Below are 17,888 nucleotides of genomic sequence, written 5' to 3' on the forward strand. Positions count from 1 at the left end.
ATTTAATTTAATATTTAAAGTGCCCAAGAAAACACATGCCAGGCAGTTGAATACTTTTTTTTTTAGAAACAAATCTGGATCTGGATACAAATCTAGATCTGTATACAAATCTGCACCTGTATTTGAAATGCCCAAGAAAACACATGCCAGACAGTTGAATAAACGATTTCTTTTCTCCATCAAAGTTCAAGTTTTAAGTAGGAAGCTACTGCTTTTAAATACAAATACAATAATGATTTAAATTTCAATTAAATTAAAAACAAAAATAATAAATTACGACTGTTCTTATTTCTTTTTATGTATGTGAGTGTGTGTAGCATATTTCATTCCCAAAAAGTTCTAAAGTTACGGTCAGACAGACAAATAATTAAGCCGCCACTTCATCACATTTCACAAATTGGCTTTGAAGCCAATAGGGCCTTATTGCGTTATTGTCATTATAGAATCTTTATTGCAAATGATTGAGATTGTGTATTTCTGACAAACTCGTGTGCAAATTATTTGCTGGCAATCTTCATTAGTCCCAACTTCCGGAGCAGCTCTCTTCAAAATGCCCGTTCATCTTGAAGTATAGTTTTGTATTGAATACAGAATATCCATATTTCTTCTTTAACGGTTGAGGCTCTTTATATTGAATTTTCAAGCATTATAGGCTCGTAAATCAATATTTGATAACTGTTAAAAAATTCGTTCCTATGTTTTAATGGAGTATTTATATATACAAGTATCCTGTACTTCAATTGAAACAGGCTAAGCTAGTTAAACATACTTGGAATGAATAGGTAAAACACCTATATCCTTATTATTGCAAAACTTTATTCGAACCAAAACATATTTTTCTTTCACTGAATGCTCATATTTGACGCTGAATATTCCTGTCTGCCAGTTGTCTGAATTCGTTTCCGTACTTTTTAGCATACTTGACTTTGACTTTGGCACATCAAACTTCATTTGGTAAATGAAAATTGCATTGCTTGCCATTTGCAGAACTCTGTGGAGGCACTGAGGGGCCTACGGCAGCCCCCCAATAGGATAAGGCTGTGACTGAGACGGAGACTGAGATTGGAGCTGACGGTTGTGGTTTTCAGCCTGCTGTTCGCTGCTGGCTCCTGGCTCCTAGCTCCTGGCTGCTGGCTGGGGCCTTTGTGCTCAGTTTTCATATGTCACTTGCATATTTTATTGTCTTTTAATTAACTAAAATGTACATTGATTCTGTTGGACGAGTGCATGAACGCATACCCGTATGTCTGTCCTCTCATGGCATCCTTCAATGCCAGAAATTATGGACCCGGCAAAGCCGACCACCAAAACCGAGGCCCGAGCTACGAGCCCAATGGGCCGCCCGCAACCACAATCTCACAGCTGAGGCAGTGGAGCTTCACACGATGACAGTGTGGCTAACCGGCCACGAAATTGGCACAGGCAATACTTCAGATGAAAGGCAATTGCTGTGGAAACCAAACATGTTCGGCGATTTAGATTTCCGCATTTAAATGGAAGGCCTTTGCGGGACTGGTGATTAAATGGATTTTCAAGATAGACTCTAAGAAGTTGTTTGTGGTATTAGAAGTGTAGGATCGATTGATATTTAAGCTATTAACGGAAATCCCAGTCGACCGGTCTGTCATTTAAAACCATGCATAGTTACAGCTGTATGAAGTGGATAAGTGCTTGTTTTATTGCTAGGCTAGGAAAAAAGCTTCTGACCTAGTCCTGGAAATTGTAGTCGACCTTCTCGCGTACACTACAAAGTGCACTATAGTTGGGATTTGTGCCAGTTTTGCATTTAGTGGCAGGTTTCTTGCAGTCTGAGTAGACAGGATAGTCCACCATATTGGTGACTGCATAGTTGCAGGTCATCAGGAAAGTTGTCCAGGACCCCTTTCTATATTTGGCCAACGCACAGCCTACGGCCACATTTCGCTCGTTGGCAATAACCGTGAAATGTCCAATTGCCCTACCCGGATGGATTAGAATCTTAAAAGTACCAATACTGCAAGAACTTATGGAATGGACTTACGGCCCACTGTTGTATCTGGGATAGCTCTTCAATTGGTCCTTTTCGGTTTTGGACTCCTCCGATACCCAGTTCTGGAAGCCAGTTCGTAGAAGGTTGTCTACTTTGGGGAACGGGCCTCTCGAGTACCTGGCCTGGTAGATGTTCTGACCGGCATACTGGAATCGCGCTGTGCCGCGACAACCATCGTGGGCCATTTCGCATTGTTTCACATTCAGTTCGGCCAAGCGCGCCAGTTCCGGACTCCACTGCATGGTGGCCATGCGGCAGGCTGTCAGCCGCACTTTGCCATAACCACCGGCAAGCTTGTGACGCAAGTTATTGTGGAGTTGCAGCAAAAGGTTTTGGTTATCGGCATCAATGGACAGCAGTTTGGCGTCCTCCGGGCAAGTGCTGGCAAAGCTCTACATGAAGTAAACAAGGAGAAGCGGATCAGCAGAGCAGCTATATTCAAGTTTATCGCCAACTAACTCCCTTATTCTTGCAGGCAATGTGCTTCCGTTTGTTGGGACAGAGCTTCGCATTGCAGTAGTCCTGGGCCTGGCAACTGTCCAGCAACAGCACCAAAGTGATTGTCAGAATGATGCGCATACTCTTACTGCAGAAACTCTGTTGAGATCGGCCTAGCCGCACCTCCCTTTATAGTATAGCGGTTTTAGATATTTGTGCCATATCTGGTAATCGTGCTCGACTATCAGTGCGTGCCGCACTCGAGCCATAAACAGCACCAGCGTGAGTGAGATTAGTTGCACGATCTTCACGTGCAACGTGCCATGAGAGAATTAAAGTGAAGTACGAAAATAAAGTAAAGCGCTTCAAACAATTTGCATGACTGCAGAGTAGAGTGAAAATTCTTTACATGCAAATGAAATACTACTTGTATAATTACCTCTTACAATTAATTATTATTGAGTTTATTTCAACAATTTTCATACAAGACTTAGTTCACAATACTTAATAGAATAGGTCCATATCGAAGCCTTAATCATTGTCTAAATGAGCTTATTCTTTTGAAGATTGAGGCAGAGAGAGTGTGTGTTGCTTTTTAAACATCCGCTATTTTCAACTACGCTTCTGTTTCACAATAAGCCTGACGGGTTTGATGTCCAATTCAGCTCAGACTTATCGCTTAATATGCCTCCAAACAGTCGTAGCTGACGATTTAAGTGGCGAAAGAAATATATAGCTTCTCGGCAAGCTGTTAACAGACTTTTGGTAGCTGCCAAGAGATTACAAAAAGTACTATATGTGTTCAAATTTTTAAAACTCTTTAAAGTTTCCAACTTCCTTACCATTAACAACAGTTCTTTGGAAAGCACATTCAATGTCATGCATTGGGGTCATTTGTAACTAAATAAATGACTGTTCGTCAAATACAAAAATATATCTCGGAGAGTAGCACACTCGTTCCATAACAATGCGGCATAAGTGTAAGTATTCAGGCGGCTTGTTTCTTTCTTTGTATAGTATTTGAATTACGAGAGACGCTTGTCACCATTACCAGCGAGTCATTAAATTTAAAAGCTTAAAATTAGCATGGAATCGTAAAGCCAATCTGAGAGCATTTGGCCTGCACTGCACAACGTTTCCATCAGCTGCAGAGATCAAATATTTATTTGCTGTTAAATTTATGACAAACGGCACGCACATAAAACCAAAATTCTCGGCTTTGCCGACGACAGTGTGGAACGGAAGTGCGACAAAAATTTGCATGCAGCTGCGACCCTGTTCCTCCACTTGAAAGGGTGGGCTGGTCTGGGATATGGGGATGTCCTAAGAAGGGGTGGAGGGAGGGACGGAGGGGCGAGACACATGATCCGAAGACGCTTTTATGTGCCACTTTACCAATTTGACGGCTGTAAAGTTGAGCGAGAGTATTTGGGCTCTGCCCCATCGACTTGTTGCCGCCCGCTTATGAAGGCAATGAGACATTGAATTTTTTCAACCTTGGGTTCAATGCTATATTGTTAAATGGGGGCATGGGTGGGAGGGGGGGGGGGGTGGTGTTTCTATTTGATTGACTGCTGCTGGCAACTCTCTCGACTATCGACTGTCGGCTCTCGTCTCAATATTCAATTTATCAAGTCTGCTGCAACAACTCCGGGCAAGAAAGCCAGAAAGGGGAAGTGTGGGGGGCACATGTCTCCTTAAGTTGTTGTTGCCCTTCTCATCGGACTGTTGTTTATTTTACGGACTCTTCTCTAGGACTCGAAGTTGGTGAAGTCTCACTTAGTTGCATTTAACAATTTGTTGACAAATTAGCAGCACACTTCTTGGTCGTCAAGCAAAAGAACTAGAATCCCGAGGATATGGAAATGGAAGGATAAGCAACATTGTTGTGCTTCGACTTTTCAACATGGCCTTAGTCAGGACTTTTCTTCTTATTTATTTATTTAGTTTTTTTTTTGAGCGCTACAACTACTGTTGTTGCAATTGTTGTTGCTATTGTTATTTTATTCAAATGTGTGTGTGCGTCCCAAGGAAAATATGCAAATGAAGTTCTAATGCAAATTTATGGCAAAACAAATATATATGCATACTATATGGTACATACATATATTTACATATACAAACGTGCCTATGCATGTATCGGTTTGTATGTTCGGGCACGAGCATGTGTGAGTGGAGACCCATGTGGTATAGACAACAACAACAATATCTAAGTTGATTGGGGCGTTCGGAACATTGGAAAAAACATGGATGATTATGTGGTTGCCAGAAGTGTCAGAGATTCCCGCACCTTCGCCACCAAAGAGATGATGAATTGCATTATAAATGTCAAATGCAATTGAAAATGTGTCGCATATGCATATTTGCTTTCGCGCTTTAAATAAACGTACATTCATACATGCAAAGTGTGTCCCAAAGGATAGACATTTTTAGAAATATTCCTTTCTGATGACACCAAATATGGACAGCATTAGTTAGGAATATCTTCAATAGATTGCACATTAATTTGATAGATAGATGCAAAGCTATTAATCCTAAAGCTTGTGTGCTTGTATCCTGAAGTGGTTAGGTATTGCCAATTTTTCAGATCGGTCCTTGACAACTTTATAAGCAGTTTGGCATTCGCAATTGTGATGGGAATATTTGGTAAAAAATGTTCAAGAATAATGAGCCTAAATCGAGCAACAAATATCAGCTTTAGGTTAAGTGAAGTGGCATTGTTAACTTATTGATCCAATAATTTGCCTGATGGGAGAAAGAAGTGGACTTTTTCTTTCTAAGATTTACAAAATATGTGACAAAAGGGAGAAATCGCAATTCATTTGCAATGTTTGTTTGCTCATCAAATACTGATGAGCCTTTTTCTTAAATTTTCTCCGGCTACATTCTATCTATCTGTTGGCAGTGTATGGTTAGGTATTATTTATTATTCCTGTAACCTAACCATGTTGATAGATTTATATAAGAGCTGAGTTGGCTTAAGTTGCTCCGACCACGTCCGCAATAAATGCAATTTCTGCACAAATATTTCGACAAACAAAATTGCTGTGACGTTGTCTGCCAAATATTTTCGAAATGTGTGCGACATTTTTGAAGTTTGGTGGGAAATTTCAGCCAACGTCGGCAGATTAAAGCGTCGACGAAAAGTCTGCTGCTCGTCTAATTTCTTAACAACCTGCGTCTTTCATCAACAAACCCACACACACACACACACACAGACACACCATACACTCTGCCACACGCATGCCCTCACATACGAGTGTAAGGCACGCACACCCATGATTATATCTGAGCGAGTGTATGTAAGTTTTCGAGCAGGAAAATGAGCATAAAACAAAGTTTATGCGAAACTTTTTGATTACAAATGCAAATTACAGCGCCGGCAGAGGCTCGAGAGCTTGGAAAAACTTTTTGATATTGCAGCAAAATTGCGCCAATGTTTGTTTGTTTGTTTGTTTGTTTGTGTGTTTGTTTGTTCCTTCATTTGTTTGTCCGCTGTGTTTGTTTGCTGTGTCACTGCGTGTGCGACTGTATGCGTGTGTGTGTGTGCGTGTGTGTGCTCGCCTCTTAGCATGTCATTAAGTTGGAACTGTTTTGGCAGCGAGTCGACGAAACATTTCATTTGCAGCCGAGGCAGCGGCAGCAGCCCAAACACAAGCAATAATAATTCCAAGCACTCCCCTAAAAAACATATTAACCCAAGAAAGAGGAAGGCACCTACGACCCCCACCACCCACCCCCCACCCCCTACTCCGCTCCGAGCAACCACTCTCCCTTTGAGTCCTGTCTGGCAGTCGCGATTTGCTTCGTCAGTTAATTAGCATGTTAAGTTGGAAGCCATTTCGAGATTGCCTTACAATTTGATGTACTCCTCTGCTCTGTATGAGCACATTAATTTGACATCCGGGGAATAAAAGTGCACTGCAAGTTATAATCTGCTCCCCCCTCCCCCCTCCTACTCTTCGTGAGCTCGCACAGATAACTCACAATTATGCGATTAAAGGGAGCCAGAAAATATGTGAGCCCTTTCTCAGCTCAGTTGGTTCTAGCATTTCCCCTCGCCCCACGGGCCAATGCAGAATTTGTTTATTGTTTTTTAATTTGTTTATGTCAGTAACAAGTTGTTGCTTCAGCCCTAGCTTTGCCATTCTGCCAGCATTTTATGTCTGATTAATTGGTGGCAAATAATTTGCCGCAATGATTAATTACTTAAGCTGTTGAGCGGGAAATTGACGAATCGATTTTGTGCGAGCTCGCATAGTATTCATAATTGGGGGGATTAAGGACAATGTTATGTCGTGTCGTCCTTCAGCACGTTTGCAAAACGGTATTGTGTTGCTAGTTCAAGTAACAATTAATTCTGGGAATTAATCCCAAATGCAATCGTAATTCATTTCAAAAGAGAAACACATTCTTGAATTTGCATTTTGTTTTCGTATATTCTTCATTTGCTTATTTTATTTCCAATTCTCATGAATAAGAAGGAATCGAGAGCACAAATCGGCAGATTTATTTTCAAGTTATTATCACAATTTAGGGAATAACGACAACTTGTGGATACCTTGCAACGCTATTACGTGCTTCTTTGTCAGCGTAGATATGTATTACTCTCGTAAGCTTCTTAGTGTGACTGCTTTAATAAATAACGTCTGTGATTCTTTACCCTCGAGGAAACAATTTACTTGCAACCTGGATAAAAGCTGTCCCCCAGCGTTCCATTTTTATTAACATTCTCTTGACTGTCTCTTTGCAATATCCTTTTTGCAATTTGCCAGACAAATATTAAAATGTCGAGGTTTTCTTCTCTTATTATTAATACAATATTTACGAGCGTATATGTGTTTAATGGCCCTGTAAATTGTTTGGCCGGGTTGCATAAGCCATTGCAATAATTTGGGAAAGGCTTCGCCCTCCGGCTGAGTGTTGACCGAACTCACCTGCAATTAAATGCTTATCGAAAAGTTGCGAGCACAGGGAGCAGCCAAAGGATTCTTTAACTGCTGCCAGAGCTGGTGAGTGGGGCGGCATACTCGTATAATTGAGGCTATGGCTATGGCAACCTTTGGCAAACTTTTGTCAGCCACTTTCCACTTTCGAATCATGTTTGTTGTGGGCTGGCGAGAGGGAAGCGGCATATTTTTCGTTTGCCATACGCAGCTGACACCGAACTTTCCAGGCAAAAGTTTCAACAGCAGTGGACGGCATCATCATCATCGTCATCATTATGATAATCCAGGCTTAATTGTGGTTTCAAGTGACGCATGGTCGCTCACAATTCCCGTCTAATCATACATAAATACGAGTATGCAGCATAATTGCAATTAATTCGGTCGAAAATATAGAAACAAAAGACCACTTAGTGCACACACATAACGCGCTTAAGGAATTAATTAAAGCAATCAGGCAAAAAAGCATGTGACAACACACCTCTTGAAAAAGGAGCTGGCTGGCTGTCTCTGGCTGGCTGGCTGGCTGTCTCTGGCTGGGTAGCTCTCTAAATAAGTGTTGGCAAAATAGGAAAAACGAAAATGGAAGGAAAAAGTGAAATGTAGCGAACGCAAAAGAGACGAATATAAATCGAGTTGTTGGCATGGAAATTAATTGCAGCAAATTCGGGCGACACTTTTCGCAAGAGCGAGCGGCCAAGGCAACAGGCCACTGGCCACTGGCCACAGGAAAGGACGAACAGCAGCAAGGACGCTCAAATGAGCGCTAGCTGAAGCGCATGAATGACTGATTGTGGGCGGGAGGGCTCTCTTTGGTGGGTGGGATGGGTTCGTGGAGCGGATGATTGCAGAGTGCTTGCTGTAGAAGAGGAAATTGAGTAATGATGTTTCCAGCTCGCATTTGCCTTGTTTCTTATTCTTATGAGCACCCTGTTCTCCCCTTTCTTCACACTTTATCTCCATCTCTCTCTCTCTCTCTCTCTCTCTCGTTCTGTTGCTCTTCGCTTACTGCCCAGTTGGCCGAGTAATAAATGAAACGGAAATGCGCAGCGTTCGCAGAAAGGCAAATGAAATGCAAGGCAAGAAAAATAATAATAAAAAATAAAACAAAAATTAAAAGCAAAAATAAAAATAAAAAATTTTACCCAACGACCGTGACAGCACTCGACTCGACGCGACTCAACTCAACTCGAACCTGGGCAACCGAATCTTTACAACCGAATCCATTAGGCGGCCACATGGTCATATGCGCTCTGGCGTGACAATTGACGCGATTAAAGGAGGAGAGTGCGCGAGGGTAGCTCGTACAGTTACAGTCGAGCCAAGTAGGAAGTGGGAAAATAAAATGTTGCGCTAATTAAGCGTTTTTCTAATGAACACCTCCTCCCCAACACCCACCCGCCAACATACATTAGAGCTCTGCAACAATGCCCACCTGCTAGACAAAAAAATGCCGACTGAGTCACGTCGCCAGGCATACACATACACACATAGATGCACACACCCACACACACATGCACACATGCGAGCACATGAGTACTTAGATGGGTAGCAGAAATGAAAAAGTCAAAGAAATGTGTAAAATGACTTGTAAAGTGGGCTTGTCAGCTGGCTTGTTGGGGGGTACTGTCGCCATGCTGGGGTTAAGGTGTTCCTACTGTCTGCTGACAAAAGCAAAAACAACAAAAACAACAAGAACAACAAGAGCATCAACGTGAACAATCAGGCTTGAACAACAGCTAGCGAGTCATTGTGACAAACATGTTGGCAATGCTTCCGGTAAGGTAAGCCTTTTGTGCAAAGCAAATGAGCACGAGAAATGGCAATGGCAGCAGCAACAACAAAATGACAGGCAGACAAACAGACAAACAGACAGACAGACAGACAGTCCCCAGATGGCGATGGCGATGACGATGGCAATGCAGATAACGCAGACGAACGCCTTTAACCTTAATTAACGTGTCCTGCACGTAGAGGCGCACAGATCCACGCTCATTACACAGTTTTTTCTTAACACTGCTGCAAAAACAAAAAACAAATCATAATAATAATTAAAGCTGAGCCTTTATGTGTGACAGAAATTGTATGTATAATTGTTACCTCCAGCAGCAAATAAGCGATATTTTTATATTTCCTCTAAAAGTTTTTCTATTTTATCAAAAATATTAGTATTTCTTTCTAAAGTATTTTCAAAACTGTGTAGCCATTACAATAAGTTCTATTTGTTGTAATGCTTTTTCATCGCTTCGTGCGGTAGTTCCATTTCTTAAGCAATACATTTTCAGATGTTATTGAAAAGGGGTTGACATATACAAATAGTTCAAATAGACCTCTTAAAAGACTTATAACTGAATGGCAGCCTATTTATAAGGCGGCCCATTAGCTCATTAGCCGCTGCTTCGATCCGAGGTAATCCTTTCTTTTTTGTAAGGGTTCATTGCTACGATTTAATTTTTTATATTTCCTAGATTAAGAAGAGGAAATTAGCGATTTCTCTATCCTCATCGGGGATCCTTTCCTTACTTTTATTGCACTAGATCCTCGCAACCTAAGCTCAGTCACACACCCTAAGGAATAAGGGGTTTAATATAAATGATTTATTTTGCTCGCTTTGGAGCCAAAAAATTATAGTAAGTGCTAAAAATACAATTAAATAAACTTGTATATTATTGTACAAGCACTTCAATTTCATGAAAACCTACAGTTCAGTTGTAAATTATATTGAAAAGGAATTGTTATATTTTTATTGATTTAAATGATTACCCTTAGTGGCCATCCCATATATTCTTTCGCTAAACGTTTCCTCCTCCTGTTGCGATAACTTTCGCGATGCCAATCACCTTATATTGTTATTCCTTTTGACATTTAGGCAATTTCATTGGCATTACCTAATGGTCAACACCTGATTGAGTGCTCAGGGCACTCGCCTTCTATATGTGTGTATGTATGTATGTGTGCCTCCAATTTCTTCTGCTCCTGCTCCTGCTCCTGTTTTTTTTTTTTTTTTTTTTTTTTTTTTTTTTTGTTTTGCTGCTGCTGGTGCAGTTGCTGGGCCTGGTGTCGCCATCCTGACGTTGATAAGTTGCGCAATTATTGCGCTTCGCTTGTGACGTCGCTGCTGACGTCGCTGCTGCTGCTGTTGCCGCTACTTCTGTCTCTGCCGACGTCAGTCGCGTTCGATTTTCCACAATTGAATTCAATTTCATTCACAATAAAATTCGTCGCCGTCGCCGTCTCCATCGTAATCGGCTGGCATTGACGTTGCCCCCATAATCATCATCATCATCAGCATCATCAGCATCGTCATAGTCGTCGTCGTCGTCGTCCTTCGCTCCATTGGCCAGCATCGACTGGCAGGCAGCCGGCAGGAGGCATTAGGCATGAGCCATGAACCATCGGCATCAACGACCAACGACCCGACCAAGCGTTTTGACTTGTTTTTGGAACATTTCATTTGGTTGAATTCAATTCATTCGATTCATGGCAACCAATTTGCAGGCGCCAGCATCGACATCGGCATCGGCATCGGCATCAGAGCCACAGCTCAAAACAACAACATGAGCATATTTTTTTGGGAGGCTCGCTTGTAAATGTTTTCATTTTCGTTGATTTTTGTGCTCTTCGCTGCGGCTCTTGCTGGCAGACGTTCAAGAAAGAAATCAAATGAAAATATAAAAAATAGAAGATGAAAAAACGAAAAGAGAAAAGCCAAAGTGCCATTGCTGAAAAACACGATAATGTGCATTAAATGAGCTGTGCGCACATTTCGCAGGCGTCGCCCTGGCTATTGAACTTTATTAGCCTTGTAGTAGTGCGATAGTTGCTATCCTTCCCCTTACCCTCCCCCCCCCCCCCACAGTCCACTACAGCTACACATTTTACTACACACACACAACACACACACACACACACACATGAAGAGGCGAGCTTGCCCATTTGACATTTTCTTAAGCATTTCAGTTTTGCTGCTCGGCCGACAACTAAATCAATTTGCATTAGTTTGGTTGACCGCTGACCAAAAATGAAAATCGTAAACATTTTTTATGCGCCCTGACGTTGATTCAGGACCACTGCCAGCATGACTTGCCTGACCAGCACCACCAGGACCACCAGGACCAGTGCACCAGACACAGAACTGTTCACTAAAATGGGGACAGTAATGCTGTCGATTTCAGCATGAGAAAGAAATCGACCTATCTGAAATGGTTGATTTTGAATATGAAGTATGTACATACATACAAGTATGTATGGGTCGGAATCAGGGGAACTTATGATGCTCAAGGAGTCGCGCGCCGTTACAGATTTTTGGCTGATTGATATTTCGCAACATGACAATTCGAATCTTCAATTTCAATATGTATCAGATCAAGAGATCAAGTGCTGCATTTAATATCAACAACAATGAATAGTATTTTTTATTGCAGCCTTTTCCAAGCCCGGCATTTGTAGAGTTTTATGCATATTCTGCTCCTGAATGTAGGAAGATTATTAAGTGTATTGAGAAAGTTGGATGTTTCTTTTCTGATTGTAGAAATGTGTAATTTTTTTCGAACTATTATAGGTGTGTTTGTCTTAGCTGTTGCAGTCTTCCGTATCGTATTTTCCTGAAAGCAGTTTATATTTCTGGAATTAAGTGGAAATAATAAACACAAATAATAGCTTACGGATGGGACAGATGAGCAGGCAAAGTAATTGGGTAATTTTTCCCGACACGTGTGGTTTTTTTTTTTTTAAAAGGATATGGGATTTTGTTCCTAAATTTATTATTTCATATTAATTTGATTGAAGATTCTTTTATTTTTGTTGTGTTGTGTAGCCAAACCGTTTCTCTGTTGTGCCAGCTTGGATTATAGACCAGCATCGTACCTACTTGAATAAACTCTTCTGTTTATTTATTCGGCCTTGTCTCTCTCTCGCTCTCTCTCTCGCTCTCTCTCTCTCTATTTGATATTTATGCACGTGTATATAAGGCTGTGTGTGTGCGTGTATGTTTATACTACATATATTATGTTTATGTGCTAAGCTGAGCATCGCAGTTTATCAAAAGCTTAAATATCAAACATACACACACACACACAGACGCTCAAATAAAACGTTGGCGGCCATTTTTGCCATGTCACACACACACATGAGTAACTGTAGCTGAAGTTGAAGCCGTTGTTGAAGCCAAGGCTATGCCCCTTGCTGCTGCCCCCTTTTCTCCCCCTCGTCCAGCTGGTCCTGCATGTTTCATGTCCACTTAACTAAACTCATTGCCCGCTTTGAGAACGACAGGACGTTGGCCCGCAGTCTTGCTTAACAATTTGTTGCTGTTGTTGTTGTTGTTGTTGTTGGCTCGCACTGAATTACGCTTAAATTATGGTAATTTATTTTGCCCCAAAGAGCGATTCAAGAAGACGCGCACGAGCGTAGTATTCTAGCTTCCACACATACAGACATACAAGTATACTTGTATGAGTGGCTGTGTGCGTTTGTGTATGAGTGGGCGTGTGTGTCTATGTCTGTATGTGTGACCAGTTCATGTTGTTGTTGTTGCTGCTCGTAAAATTTTATCATAGGCCGTCGGCCCCTTTTCATACATGTTCAATTTTTGCCAAGGCGTAACTTTGTCGTCTGAGTCGTGCTGGTTTCCAGTCAACCCCGTAACCCTGTAACCCCTTCGCGGTCCAGTCCCGATCCCAATCCCAGTCCTAGTTCCATGCACCATTCCTTATCTCATCGCTCTCACAACATTAAAAATGTATGCGATTTGGAACTGCCAGCACATGTGACCAGCGGCCACAATGCCCATTGACTGACTATGTCCCGTCATCAGCAGCGACGTCGGCATCTCTGACTCTGGCGCTGGCGCAGGCTCTGCTTCAGCTTCATCTCCAGCTCCAGCTTCAGCTCTGGCGTCAGCGTCGGCTTCTTGATTTATGCCACACTTTTGCCAGCCGGGCCTGCCCGCCTGCAGTTGAAATGTTGTGCACGACGACGAAATGAAAAGAAAAATGTGTGGAAATGGGAAAAACTGTAGCATGCCCCAAGGGCGCGCGTATTACAACGCCATCGGTGCCGACGATGAGGAGGCCGCATCGTTGGCTTAAAATAATGCCAGGCAATTAAAACACAAAAATTCGTTTGCAAGCGCAATGCGCACGAACAAATACAACACACCAGAGCGGTGAAAAGCTGAGCTGAGTAGGTTCGAGGGGCTTGGTGGAAGGGAGGAGGCAGGAGGCAGGAGGCGAAGGGAGAGGTATACAAAACGACACACACACACACCATTGGGACAACATTTTGAAATGGGAAAGCCGAGTGACTCTGCTGAATGATGTTGAAAGCTGAGCTTTTGCCGTTTGCCTGTGTCCTGCCTCCACCTCCTGTTCTCCTGTCCCCGCGTATCCCTGCCTTCCAGCCTGCTAGCCTGCCTGCCTGCCTGCTCGACTGGATTAACATGTTGGCCGCACGGGGCTCATTATGTGCGTCGTTTGTATAACGAACGACTGACTGCAGCACACTGAGTGTGCCCCTATTTGTTTGTGTGTGTGTGTGTGTGTGTGGCTGCGAGTGCTCGCGCTTAGAACGCACATCAAATAACAAATTAACGCCAAGTTGTCGCTATTCCTCATTTCCTCATTTCCAGCAGGAGGCCCCATTCACCACCCAATGCTCCGCAATTTTTGTGCGTAATTTTTAAGCAAATATTTGTGCTGACTGTTTGCTGGTGCGATTGACTGAATGAATGAGTGACTCAATAGTTGAATAAATACTCCTATATGTGTGCTGATGCTGATAAGCGCTGATTTAGAAGTGGCTTTAAATTGATTTCTTCAAAAGCCCATTACTGCTGCTTCAGGAAAGGACAGATCAAGCCGCTAGCTACCCCAGCCTCGCAAATCAGTTACTATATTAACGACGATGATCTGTCTATAAAATTGATTCAATTATTTAAATAAAAAAAACCCCAGTATTTGTTGAAGCAATGCTTTTTCTGCTGTATGCTCTATAACTTACTTCTTAGTTCCCACAATTTAATTTTCATCAACGCCATTATTTACTTCTATAAGGAATCTTAAAAACACCCTGAGTGAGGCATTTATAGTAGGTTATATTTCTTAAAGCTGTTATTGCCCTTGCACTATTAGTTGCCTAGCTGGAAGGGTTGTGTATTCCAAGTATTCCTTAGTAAATCAAATTGAAATTCAAGAAAATTTTATGTAACTAAGAATCACTTCATTTTCGTCAATAACTTCTTCTTCTTTTTTTTCAAGCTATTGTAGGTTTGTTGGTTTTGCTGAACTTTTCATAGTCGTAGATATTGAACTCATTTGGATAAACACTGTAATAAGATAACGAAAGATTTTACAACTTACAAGACAATTAAATTGGTCATATCCAGCTGAAATAATATTATATAATAATAATATTTCAATGAAGTTGTTAAATATATTGATTAAAGCATTTATTGTTATAACACGGAATTCATTTGTGTGGATGATATACGACTGCAATTATTTATCTAGGTCTGCTGGACGAGCTCCTCTTCTTCGGCGACATCGAACAATTCGTAGACTGTAGTGCCACCCACACGCTGCAAGGTGGCCACCTCGAAGTTCTCTGGCTTGAAATCGGGGGCTGTCTTGTCAAGCACCTTGACTAACACATCCTTGGCCTCATCCAGCATGATTTTCTCCTTGCCGGCCAGCTCCTCATGCAGCATGCTGATGACAACATTAGAGTTCTTGCCCACGCACGTGGCCATGCATTCCGAGTGGTATCCAAAAGGCTCGGACTGACGCAGCTGAAAGCCGTACCTTGCGTCCCAACCCATATAGAGTATAGAGACAGCGAAAACATGCAGTCCCCCAGCCTCGATGTAGGTCCGCTTCGCATTACACAGCTGGGTGGCGACCGATGTGCACGGCATGGGCTCGTTAACGTGCTCTTCGTAGATCTGCGCCATCTCGCGAGCCTTCTTTATCAAAGCCAAAGCATCGGACGACAAGCCAGCCAAGGCACAGACAACGTTAGTGTTGATCTGAAAAATCTTCTGCGAATATGTGGAATGGGGTGCAGTCGCGACACTAGAACCTACAAATTCACGTTCAGCGGCTAAGAGAACGCCGTCCTCGGCCTTGATGCCCACACACATAGCGGATTGGGCTACGAAGCGATATGCGTTGTCAATCTTAATGCTGTTAGCGTCCTCCACAGATCGTTCCACTATGTATGAGAATTCCATCTATATTTTTAAATTGTGATAATTTGTTCAATTCGAAGCGTCGATGTCGTCGAAATCTGTGAGCTTATCGATAACAATCAGTGTTTACTGGAGCCGTTGTAGAGTAGCCGCAGTAGTGTTGTAAAAGCAAAGCTCATGTATTTATTAGCGTTCACAAAAAATACATTTCAGATTTGAAAAAGAAACCTATAGACACAAGATTGCGGAAAGAAAAAAATATAATTCATTTTAAAATATTATATAAACATTAAAAGCTCACTACAAATTTATAATGTCAACAGTTAAAAAATGTGTGATTCAGTAAACTAAATACAAAGCGATGGGTGGAAATTTGCAGGCAATTATATATTGCTGATTTAGATCAATTTATAGTTATATTTTTCATCTTATCTATAAATACTTGTATATATATACATTTTGAATTTTTCACATCATTCTAATTTTATTACCCCTATTATAATTCGTAAATACTAGTATGCTTCTAATAAATTATATATTTCCATTTACTTGATGCTCTGCTTAATTTTCCATTCCTATCCTATGACATTTATTCTTTCCTACTCCTACTCTTATTTTAGAAATAATTTAAGCGACTTCGTTATGGGCCAGGCTTGTCTGTTTGCATTGGTCCTCCTAGAGGACCGCATTTTCCTTGTTTCGCGTTTATGTGAATTTAAGCTATACGGGTATATGATGATATATGTATGTATGTTGCCATTGCTCTTCAAGTCGCTTGTATTTTGATCTTCTAATGACACTTTTCTTTTGTGGGAAACTGCAGAACCCAACATTCTTGGTTATGATTTTGTTGTTATTTATAATAGCACTTAGCTTTCCACTGAACAACTTTTTCTTTTGGAGCAAAATACCCGTTGCCCAGCAGCTAATACTAGACATGTACATTTTAATCACAGTTCGTTTCACTCCTTTCGTTTGCAGTGTTTAGGTGCAGAGTTATTAATTTATATGGCATATTCCCTTAATAATAGCACACTGCCAATTTGTCTATTTGATCATAAATATGTATATAAAATGATAATTCATTTAAATTCAAGCCAAAAACCAAGCAAGCACCTGCAACCGTGTGCTAGAACACACAACAATATAGCCACAGTCTAAAACATTATTCAGCTTTGGAAATAGACAGAAAATCATGTTCTGGCTAAGTGAGTTCTCCTTCGTTGCTCCTCAACAGCCCCACACTGAACGATTGAAGATTAAAGCCTTTGTCAGCTGTCCTGTCTTGCAAATTATTCCATTGGACGTTTATTGTACTCGTATAACGTCTCTCAAATAGAAGAGCCGTTCACCTCACGCTCACATACGCCTTAGCATACGTAATTGCATTTACTTTCTTACAAACATTTAACGTCATCCTTAACGTTAGAAATTAAAATGTTAGTATACATAGAAGTGATATGATATGTACATTTTGAAGTTTCTTGTTCATGAACAAGCTAGCTAGCTGCTTTAGTACATAAATATTTGAGCTCAATTAATGTATTTATGCGATACTTTGACTGCTAATTAAAATCACTCAAATTTTTCACACCGTCATCCAAACGTCAACAAATATTTAATGTATAATTGGTTGTTGTTAGCCTACAGCTGTGGCCTTCTGAATTCGGGGAACCGTTTAAAGCTCGTTTACGAGTATGTATATCAATTAATGGACGTGCCATGTTTCTAAAATAGCGTCTAGATCGTTGATTACATATGCATTTTGTCGGCTGCTGTACACTTGCGAGCCCCATGCATGCCTGAGTGAGCTCGTCCTGCTTTAATGCGCCTCAAAATTCACAATTTACGGCTGCCCTAAACTCATTGGCAACAGCAAAGGCGCAGGCAAAGGCGAAGGCGTATGTAGTTGGAGGCAATTATGACCCAATTGGTTTGCTTTGCTTGGCTTGGTTTGGCTTGCCTTGGAGCATTGCTTGGCTGGGTCGGAAAGTCCGTGCTACGCACCGTTTGCTCGGTGTCTCATGTGTTAAGTCTGATTTGCGCATTGCTGGCTCTGCCAAGCACGTGCTCCTGCACAGATAGTGGGCAGGAGCAGGAGCAGGAGATGCGGGTGCCAGTGTCTGACTCTATGGATGCAATGAAATTATCACTTTCAATTGCAATTGCAGCCAGCACTTGGCACACACACACACACACACACACACACACACACACACACACACACACACACACACACACACACACATGTTCATGTGCTGGTGGATTCAAAGGGACAGCAGTGGCTCGA

General features: G+C 41.6%; 3 protein-coding genes across 4 annotated transcripts in view; 1 reads left to right on the forward strand and 2 right to left on the reverse strand.

The window, feature by feature from the left end:
- LOC115628047 (glycine-rich cell wall structural protein) overlaps positions 1 to 17,888 on the forward strand; it is a 123,461-nt gene that overhangs the window by 74,540 nt on the left and 31,033 nt on the right. The window lies entirely within an intron of this gene.
- LOC115628050 (venom allergen 3 homolog) lies at positions 1,645 to 2,612 on the reverse strand. The gene is made up of 3 exons (XM_030523995.1): positions 2,489 to 2,612; positions 2,021 to 2,421; positions 1,645 to 1,957 (listed from the first exon to the last, which is right to left on the reverse strand). The coding sequence occupies exons 1-3, from the start codon at positions 2,606 to 2,608 to the stop codon at positions 1,708 to 1,710; spliced, it is 771 nt and encodes a 256-aa protein (XP_030379855.1). The 5' UTR covers positions 2,609 to 2,612; the 3' UTR covers positions 1,645 to 1,707.
- Positions 14,918 to 15,640, reverse strand: LOC115627948 (proteasome subunit alpha type-4-like). The gene has a single exon (XM_030523840.1). The coding sequence runs from the start codon at positions 15,638 to 15,640 to the stop codon at positions 14,918 to 14,920; it is 723 nt and encodes a 240-aa protein (XP_030379700.1).

The sequence above is a fragment of the Scaptodrosophila lebanonensis genome, unplaced genomic scaffold (genome assembly GCF_003285725.1).
Source record: "Scaptodrosophila lebanonensis strain 11010-0011.00,11010-0021.00 unplaced genomic scaffold, SlebRS2 tig00000098-arrow-pilon, whole genome shotgun sequence".
Classification (NCBI taxonomy): domain Eukaryota; kingdom Metazoa; phylum Arthropoda; class Insecta; order Diptera; family Drosophilidae; genus Scaptodrosophila; species Scaptodrosophila lebanonensis.

Excerpts from the sequence above, each read along its gene's own strand:
- LOC115628050 (XM_030523995.1), bottom strand. The coding sequence starts at position 2,608 with ATGCGCATCATTCTGACAATCACTTTGGTGCTGTTGCTGGACAGTTGC. Across the intron at positions 2,422-2,488 it reads TTGCCTGCAAGAATAAGGGA|AGCTTTGCCAGCACTTGCCC; the intron begins GTTAGTTGGCGA and ends TACTTCATGTAG. Across the intron at positions 1,958-2,020 it reads CCCAGATACAACAGTGGGCC|GGCAATTGGACATTTCACGG; the intron begins GTAAGTCCATTC and ends CCATCCGGGTAG.
- LOC115627948 (XM_030523840.1), bottom strand. The coding sequence starts at position 15,640 with ATGGAATTCTCATACATAGTGGAACGATCTGTGGAGGACGCTAACAGC.